The sequence below is a fragment of the Lutjanus erythropterus genome, chromosome 14 (genome assembly GCF_056507025.1).
Source record: "Lutjanus erythropterus isolate fLutEry1 chromosome 14, fLutEry1.hap2, whole genome shotgun sequence".
Classification (NCBI taxonomy): domain Eukaryota; kingdom Metazoa; phylum Chordata; class Actinopteri; order Lutjaniformes; family Lutjanidae; genus Lutjanus; species Lutjanus erythropterus.
The window spans coordinates 60001-70889 of NC_139330.1; the positions used below are offsets into that span (position 1 = coordinate 60001).

At 35.3% G+C, this 10889-nt stretch overlaps 1 protein-coding gene across 1 annotated transcript in view; it reads left to right on the forward strand.

Annotated features, from left to right (window-relative positions):
* Positions 1-6656, forward strand: part of LOC146314937 (uncharacterized) — a 20196-nt gene extending 13540 nt beyond the window's left edge. The window contains exon 4 of the mRNA XM_084736510.1: positions 6408-6656. Within this exon, the coding sequence (XP_084592636.1) occupies positions 6408-6656 (249 nt within the window). The remainder of the gene's footprint in view (positions 1-6407) is intronic.
* The last annotated feature ends 4233 nt before the right edge of the window (positions 6657-10889 follow it).

The following is a 10889-nucleotide window of genomic DNA, read 5'->3' on the forward strand; positions in this document are numbered from 1 at the left end:
CATATGTATGTATGTATTTATGCTCATATGTATGTATGTATGTATTTATGTATGTATGTATGTATGGTCACATGTATGTATGTATGTATGCATGGTCATATGTATGTATGGTCATATGTATGTATGGTCATATGTATGCATGTATGATCATAAGTATGTATGTATGTATGTATGTATGTATGGTCATATGTATATATGGTCATATGTATGCATGTATGATCATAAGTATGTATGTATGTATGTATGCATGGTCATATGTATGTATGGTCATATGTATGTATGGTCATATGTATGCATGTATGATCATAAGTATGTATGTATGTATGTATGCATGGTCATATGTATGTATGGTCATATGTATGTATGTATTCTCATATGTATGTATGTATGTATGTATGTATGTATGTATGTATGTATGTATGTATGTATGGTCATATGTATGTATGTATTTATGCTCATATGTATGTATGTATGTATTTATGTATGTATGTATGTATGTATGGTCACATGTATGTATGTATGCATGGTCATATGTATGTATGGTCATATGTATGTATGGTCATATGTATGCATGTATGATCATAAGTATGTATGTATGTATGTATGTATGGTCATATGTATATATGGTCATATGTATGCATGTATGATCATAAGTATGTATGTATGTATGTATGCATGGTCATATGTATATATGGTCATATGTATATATGTATGTATGTATGGTCATATGTATGTATGCTCATTTCAATCAGGAGAGACTAAGAGTAAAAGAGAAATGGTTTATTGGCACATGCATGATATATGAAACATGAACAGTCTTTGGCGGTTAGACCCCAATGAGGTGAAACAATATGTAAATATAAATGGGGGTGATGAAGCTGTAGTGAAGAGAACCCCCCCGGGGTCTAGACACTGGTGGTGGTGGTGATGATGAGGTGCAAAGCAGAGACTGGTGAGGTGAAGTGGCTCTGGACTCCTGCTGCCTGGACCTGAAGGCTGGAGGAGAGGGCGTCAGGGAGGATCGAGGTGAACATCTTCTGCTACCTGGGTCCAGTGACTGGAGGAGAGAGGGGTGGAGGAGGGTCGCGCGATTGACTGAATGACAACTGATGGAGCAAAGACAGAGGCGATTTAAAGATTTGGCAGCAGCAAATTGACTGGCTATCGCGACCGTGGCAAAATCTGAATGGATGGTAAAGACGAAGGTGAACGCCCACAAACAGCTGATTACAGGGAATAGGAGGAGAGAGGCGGAGTAAAGGAAAGTTGTGAATGAAGGCAGCGTAATAGAAGGTCTTCCTGATTGAACTTACGCTGAGCTACATATGTATGTATGGTCATATGACTGTATGTATGTATGTATGTATGCTCATATGTATGTATGTATGTATTTATGCTCATATGTATGTATGTATGTATGTATGTATGTTCATATGTATGTATGTATGTATGTATGTGTATGTATGGTCATATCCCTCTATGGTACACATTATGATGCCAGTGAGGGAAATGTGTTTTTATGTCTCAAAATAGACTAAATAAACATAATCTGAACAAATTTAATTTTAATTTTAATTTTTATTTTTGGAAGTTTTTGGGGTTCGTTGCCTGTAGGCAACATTGTACCATAATGGTGCATAAGTGAAAAAGAACGTTCCTTTTCCAATTTGAACATTGTTTATTTCATAAACATATGCAAAAATATTCAATAACATCAAGAAGTCACAATTCATTTTAAATTTTAAATTAAAAAGAATTATAAAAAGAATTTATATATATATGTATGTATGTATGTATGTATGTATGGTCATATGTATGTATGTATGTATGTATGTATGGTCATATGTATGTATGCATGGTCATATGTATGTATGTATTCTCATATGTATGTATGTATGTGTGTATGTATGTATGGTCATATGTATGTATGTATGTATGCATGTATGCTCATATGTATGTATGTATGTATGCATGGTCATATGTATGTATGTATGTGTGTATGTATGTATGGTCATATGAATGTATGTATGTGTGTATGTATGTATGGTAATATGTATGTATGGTAATATGTATGTATGTATGTATGTATGTATGGTCATATGTATGCATGTATGGTCATAAGTATGTATGTATGTATGTATGTATGTATGTATGTATGTATGTATATATGTATGTATGTATGCTCATATGTATGTATGTATGCATGTATGGTCATATGTATGTATGTATGTATGCATGTATGGTCATATGTATGTATGTATGTATGTATGCATGGTCATATGTATGACCATATGTATGTATGTATGTTTGTATGTATGTATGTATAGTCATATGAATGTATGCATGGTCATATGTATGTACGTATGTATGTATGTATGGTCACATGTATCTATGTATGCATGGTCATATGTATGTATGTATGTATGCATGTATGCTCATATGTATGTATGTTTGTATGCATGGTCATATGTATGTATGTATTTATGCTCATATGTATGTATGTATGTGTGCTCATATGTATGTATGTATTTATGCTCATATGTATATATGTATGTATGCTCATATGTATTTATGTATGTATGTATGTATGTATGTATGTATGTATGCATGTATGCTCATATGTATGTATGTTCATATGTATGTATGTATGTATGCTCATATGTATGTAAGTATGTATGCTCATATGTATGTATGTATGTATTTATGCTCATATGTATTTATGTATGTATGTATGTATGTATGGTCATATGTATGTATGTATGTATGTATGCATGCTCATATGTATGTATGTATGTATGGTCATATGAATGTATGCATGTATGTATGTATGTATGGTCATATGTATGTATGTATGGTCATAAGTATGTATGTATGTATGGTCATATCCCTCTATGGTACACATTATGATGCCAGTGAGGGAAATGTGTTTTTATGTCTCAAAATAGACTAAATAAACATAATCTGAACAAATTTTATTTTTATTTTTATTTTTGGAAGTTTTTGGGGTTCGTTGCCTGTAGGCAACATTGTACCATAATGGTGCATAAGTGAAAAAGAACGTTCCTTTTCCAATTTGAACATTGTTTATTTCATAAACACATGCAAAAATATTCAATAACATCAAGAAGTCACAATTAAAAAGAATTATAAAAAAGAATTTATATATATATGTATGTATGTATGTATGTATGTATGGTCATATATATGTATGTATGTATGGTCATATGTATGTATGTATGTATGTATGGTCATATGTATGTATGCATGGTCATATGTATGTATGTATGCTCATATGTATGTATGTATGTGTGTATGTATGTATGGTCATATGTATGTATGTATGTATATATGCTCATATGTATGTATGGTCATATGTATGTACGTATGTATGTATGTATGGTCATATATATGTATGTATGTATGGTCATATGTATGTATGTATGTATGCATGGTCATATGTATGTATGTATTCTCATATGTATGTATGTATGTGTGTATGTATGTATGGTCATATGTATGTATGTATGTATATATGCTCATATGTATGTATGGTCATATGTATGTACGTATGTATGTATGTATGGTCATATATATGTATGTATGTATGGTCATATGTATGTATGTATGTATGCATGGTCATATGTATGTATGTATTCTCATATGTATGTATGTATGTGTGTATGTATGTATGGTCATATGTATGTATGTATGTATATATGCTCATATGTATGTATGGTCATATGTATGTACGTATGTATGTATGTATGGTCATATATATGTATGTATGTATTCTCATATGTATGTATGTATGTATGTGTGTATGTATGTATGGTCATATGAATGTATGCATGGTCGTATGTGTGTATGTATGTATGGTCATATGAATGTATGCATGGTCATATGTATGTATGTATGTATGTATGTATGCATGTATGGTCATAAGTATGTATGTATGTATGTATGTATGTATGGTCATATGTATGTATGTATGCATGGTCATATGTATGTATGTATGTGTGTATGTATTTATGTATGCTCATATGTATGTATGTATGTATGTATGTATGTATGTATGTATGTATATATGTATGTATGTATGCTCATATGTATGTATGTATGTATGTATGCATGTTTGGTCATATGTATGTATGTATGTATGTATGTATGTATGTATGTATGTATGTATATATGTATGTATGTATGCTCATATGTATGTATGTATGTATGCATGTTTGGTCATATGTATGTATGTATGTCTGTATGTATGTATAGTCATATGAATGTATGCATGGTAATATGTATGTATGCTCATATGTATGTATGTATGTATGCTCATATGTATATATGTATGTATGCTCATATGTATATATGTATGTATGCTCATATGTATTTATGTATGTATGTATGTATGTATGTATGTATGTATGTATGGTCATATGTATGTATGTATGTATGTATGTATGTATGTATGTATATATGTATGTATGCTCATATGTATTTATGTATGTATGTATGTATGTATGTATGTATGTATGTATGTATATATGGTCATAAGTATGTATGTATGTATGTATGTATGCATGTATGCTCATATGTATGTATGTATGTATGTATGTATGTATGTATGTACGGTCATATGTATGTATGTATGTATGTATGTATGTTCATATGTATGTATGTATGTATGTATGTATGTATGGTCATAAGTATGTATGTATGTATGGTCATATCCCTCTATGGTACACATTATGATGCCAGTGAGGGAAATGTGTTTTTATGTCTCAAAATAGACTAAATAAACATAATCTGAAGAAATTTAATTTTTATTTTTATTTTTATTTTTGGAAGTTTTTGGGGTTCGTTGCCTGTAGGCAACATTGTACCATAATGGTGCATAAGTGAAAAAGAACGTTCCTTTTCCAATTTGAACATTGTTTATTTCATAAACATATGCAAAAATATTCAATAACATCAAGAAGTCACAATTCATTTTAAATTTTAAATTAAAAAGAATTATAAAAAGAATTTAACAAAGAATAACAAAACTCTGTGTATGAGAGTGACTTAATGTTAATGTTTGCATGCCAAAAGATCATGTGTTGGTCTGACAACCCCCCCCCCCCCCCCCTAAAAATGTCTTTCAGGGTGGAGCCTGCTGGAGCTCGATGGTTGAGGCCTGGTCTTAGGAAGTGTGAGTGAGAAAACAAAGCATCACACATTCAACCATCTTCAAACTGTGACATCACACTTTCAGTCAATGAATAAATGATAGATTAACTTGGATTATATGTCGTGTGGTTATGTGAGGTACTTATTAGTCAGTGTATCACCTACAATAGATGGTGGTCGACGCTCCCAGTTTGAAGAAGAAGCAAATTTTATTTTTGCTACTGGGGCCCACAAAACTAATGACAATAAAATCATAACAAAAATGCATCGTATTCCACTGGTTTCCACTTGAGCTGTGTTTGTGTATCAGGAAGAAAATCACCCAACATCTGGAAAATAGCTAAAATTACAATTTGTAAGGTAGACAGGATGAATGTCTAATATGATCAAATTCATGAATTCATGCTCGATTGAACATAGGATCATAAAAATACAGTTTTTATGGATTTACACTGAGCTGTTTTTTTTAGTGTCTGTATTTTGGACACACACACACACACACACACACACACACACACACACACACACACACACACACCCTTATTTCTCCAAACACACATATACAGTACATTATGCCATCACTGAGTACACAGAGCATTTTACTTGAAATTATATGTACAGTTCTGTATTGTAAAAATTCTGTATCCAAAAAAATACTTTAATTGAAACCAATGGCATAAGAGAGAAAATGGCGCCATCTAGTGAAAAAACCAAATAAATTATACATTTCGAGGCATAAGTGCAGAGAAGCAAAAGAATTTGACAAAAATCTTGTTTCAGTGATCTGTCAGCAGGAAGTCAAAAACTGTGCTATTAATGGAAGTCAGTGGTCCAAAACTGGACTCTAGAGGTAAATTAAGTTGGTAATTGAGTACACAGTGTATTTTAAGATTCATATAGGAGACGAGGTTAAAATTTCAAAACATGATTAAAAAACATTAGTCTTTGCCAGGAATTATGACACATTCATGAGCACAGCCTCAACAGCTGTTCAATGAAAACTCAAATGGTCCAAAAATAAACCCAGAATGCACAGAGAGTTAAATGAACACTTTACATTACTGTCAGACAGAAACTACTGTTATATAAGACAAATATCACCTCCTCCAAGGTTGTTGACTGGTATCTACTGTATGTAATATACTGACTGTATATACTTATGGATAAATACGTCATACAACCACATTTCAACTAATCAGAAGTAGCTCTTTAACGTTGTGTCGTCTTTTCTTCATCAGATTCCTGTGAACTCAAACACAGTGAAAGGAAACATCAGACTGTCTGACAACAAAAGGACGATGACACATGTTGAGGAGGATCAGTCTCATCCTGATCATCCAGACAGGTTTGACCACTGTCCTCAGCTGCTGTGTAGAACTGGTCTGACTGGTCTCTGTTACTGGGAGGTGGACTGGACTGGACTGGACTGGACGGGTTCATATATCAGTGACTTACAGAGGAATCAGCAGGAGAGGAAATGGATATGACTGTTTGTTTGGACGGAACGATCAGTCCTGGAGTCTCGTCTGCTCTGATACTATTGGTTACTCTGTCTGGCACAATAACAAAGCAACATACATCACCACCTCCTCCTCTTCCTCCTCCTCGTCTTCCTCCTCCTCCTCATCCTCCTCCTCATCTTCTTTCTCCTCCTCCTCCTCCTTCTGTGATGTTTTGGAGGAAATAAATTCCTGATGAGTAAAAATTTGTCAAATTTGTCTCCTGACATCTTCACAGCAGAAATAGATTGAATCGTCTGTCAAACGGCTGAGAATTATTCACTTTAAGGCTCCAGAGATGAAGAGTCTAAGGTGCTTAGTCAAGTTCAGATAGAACTTAAACCGTTTTATGTCTTCAAAAAGACAGCTGATGGAAAAGGGGCGTGTTTTATACTGGGACCAGTATAGAGAGTGTGACTCCCAGTCCAAACCATTTCACTGAGACGTTACATAAACTAGCTGTTCTTTTTTGACTCACAGGTTTAGCCTGATTGTCTTAATGACCTCTCAGTTAATCTGATCTAATCTGAATTCTGCCCAACAACAGGCTACGAGGAGACATGGGATTGGTCAGCTGAGCAGCTGCAGGGTCTCTGTGGGTCCGAATGTGATATAAAAACCTGTAAAACTGTAACTGAGTCCATATGAGACCACATCATTATGAAAAAGCAACAACAGCTACTCACCTGGCTGCTTGTTGAACAAACTTGATTCTGTTAGCTGCTCTGTGTCTGAACAGACAGAATAAACTGAGTGTGACTGAATACATGAGTCTAACTGCACAATCAGAAACAACATGTGGATAAACTTTAGGTTAAAAACCAGTGAACTTGTCCTTTAAAGGACTTGGACATGGCCCCTCCCCCTCAGGCCCCCCGGGGTGTCTCCCTGCGTCATGGCCGCTGTCCTTGGCCCTCGGTTGACATCAGCAGTTAATCTGTTCCTCTGAGCTGATTAACTCTGTTTATCTGCTCAGCTGCTGTTAAGCACCTGCACATCACGGTCAAACACTGTAAAACACTGTGACACACTGTGACAAACTGTAAAACAATATGAAACACTGCGACACACTGTGACACACTGTGAAACAATATGAAACACTGTAAAACACTGTGACACACTGTGACAAACTGTAAAACATTATGAAACACTGTAAAACAATATGAAAAACTGTGAAACACTGTGAAACACTGACACACTGTGACACACTGTAAAACAATATGAAACACTGTGACACACTGTAAAACAATATGAAACACTGCGACACACTGTGAAACACTGTTACACACTGTGACACACTGTAAAACATTATGAAACACTGTAAAACATTGTGACACACTGTAAAACATTATGAAACACTGTAAAACATTGTGAAACACTGTAAAACACTGTGACACACTGTAAAACATTATGAAACACTGTAAAACATTGTGACACACTGTAAAACAATATGAAACACTGTGACACACTGCGACACACTGTGAAACACTGACACACTGTGAAACACTGTGACACACTGTAAAACAATATGAAAAACTGTGACACAGTGTAAAACACTGACACACTGCGACACACTGCGACACACTGTGAAACACTGACACACTGTGACACACTGCGACACACTGTGAAACACTGTGACACACTGTAAAACACTGACACACTGTGACACACTGCGACACACTGTGAAACACTGTGACACACTGTAAAACACTGACACACTGTGACACACTGTAAAACACTGACACACTGTGACACACTGTGAAACACTGTGAAACACTGCGACACACTGTGACACACTGCGAAACACTGCGACACACTGTGACACACTGTGAAACACTGTGACACACTGTAAAACAATATGAAACACTGTGACACACTGTAAAACAATATGAAACACTGTGACACAGTGTAAAACAATATGACACACTGTAAAACACTGTGACACACTGTAAAACACTGTGACACACTGTAAAACAATATGACACACTGTAAAACACTGTGACACACTGTAAAACAATATGACACACTGTAAAACACTGTGACACACTGTAAAACAATATGAGACACTGTGACACACTGTAAAACACTATGAAACACTGTAAAACACTGTGACACACTGTAAAACAATATGAGACACTGTGACACACTGTAAAACACTATGAAACACTGTAAAACACTGTGACACACTGTGACACACTGTAAAACACTGTGACACACTGTGACACACTGTGACACACTGTAAAACACTGTGACACACTGTGACACACTGTAAAACAATATGAAACACTGTGACACACTGGAAAACACTGTGAAACACTGTGACACACTGTAAAACAATATTAAACACTGGAAAATACTGGAAACCAATATGAAACACTGGAAAACAAAATGAAAAACTGGAAAACACTGGAAAACAATATGAAACACTGTAGCACACTGTAAAAAGCACTATTAAACGCAGTGAGAAACTGCAAAACACAAAAAATATAGGAAAACATAAAACAGTGAGACACTGTAAAACTCTTTAACATAGTACAAATCAATGAACACTGTGAGACATGCAGAACACCAGAAACACTTTACTGTACAACCCTGCAAAAATACTGTAAAACCTTGTTAAATATGTTACAACACTGTAAGACACTGTAAAAAACTAAGATATATGCATGCGAAGAACACCTGTTTATACCCCCTGCATATCCCTCTATATTTGCCTACATATATACCCCTTTATACCTGTACTACACGTGCGTATACCCATGTACTGTATGTGTGAATACCTGTGTTTAGATACCTGTATTGTATTTATGTGTCCAGAAACAGCTGGTGCGTTTTACAAAAGATGAGTCAGACAGTTTAGTGTCAGTCACAATCTCTTTATAGATTTTATCGTACACAGTGGAGCAACTACAAGCTCCAACCAACCCACAACAAACATCACAACTCTCCATATTACATAGAAAGAAAACATACAAATATTACAACCTGCTTTTACCTGAAATCTGAATTTCTCCCTAAACTGACCCTTTAACTGCTATACATCTGATCTGACTTCACCTCTCTGTAAAACTGAACACAGACCAGATCCACACACACTCTTTGATGCAGCTTCCTGCCTGTTGAACACTAAATATTAATATCTGATGAAGATGAAATTGATCATCAAAGTGTGTGTGTTGGTTTGGCTGCAACTTTAGAGTAAAAAAAAAAACATTCCTGTTTCATTCTGAACCAGCGTCGCTCTGACAGGGAACCAGACGGCCACGACAGGACACCCTGAACCTGGTCTGCCAGGCTCACGCTCCGTTCACATGGATTCAGGCAGAAGGTAGACGCAAAGCAAATGTATTTTTTGGTGGGTGAGAGCAGGACAGTACAATCAGGTAAGACTGATACCAGTAACAGTAGATATCATGACCATTATAGTTAGAATATTGTAACTTTTTGCCGTCCTCAGCAATTTACAACCAGGTTACATAACTCCTGTACTGGAGGAGAAAACGTGGGCGATTTGGACAAAGAGAACCTAATAATTAATAATTACATAAAATAATAGACACAAAATAATTGTATTCCATTCCTTGTAAACAGTGCGACATCACCATAGCAACATATCATCAATGCATGTTTTGTTTTTCTGTCCTGCCATTCAGTCGGACTGTTTGTTAGTTTTTCCCGTGTCGTCCGGAACGTGGTCTACCATGTGACTGAATCCACATGAATGAAGCATCAGTCCTTCCACAACCTGCTCAACCAATCATGTGCATCAGGTTACAGATGTTAACATTAGCATTAGCTATCATTCCTTTGACTGACAAAAATGAAGCTGTGATCTTTTGCAAAGCGTAGTTTATTAGACAAACCGTAAAAAATAGTAAATAATTAAAGTTGGAATTAAAGAGGTGGTACTGCAACAGTGCGCCTGTTTTGTTGTTTTGTTTTGTTTTATTTTTTCAGGATGTTTCAGCCGTCTGTTTCCATGTCAACCAACCGTGTCAGAGGTCTGACAGCGACGGTAAAGACCAGAGTCCGACCGATACTCGATGTCTGAGACACAAACACCAAAATGTTAACCTAAGAACAGCTGGTAACGATATTGATGTTTGTTATTCATATAAACAAACATGTTTGGCAAGAATCACTCAAATTTAAAAAATATATTGTTTATGTTCTGCGCCCTTTGCTGGACAAACTATAGAACGGCAACAATTTCTAAACAAT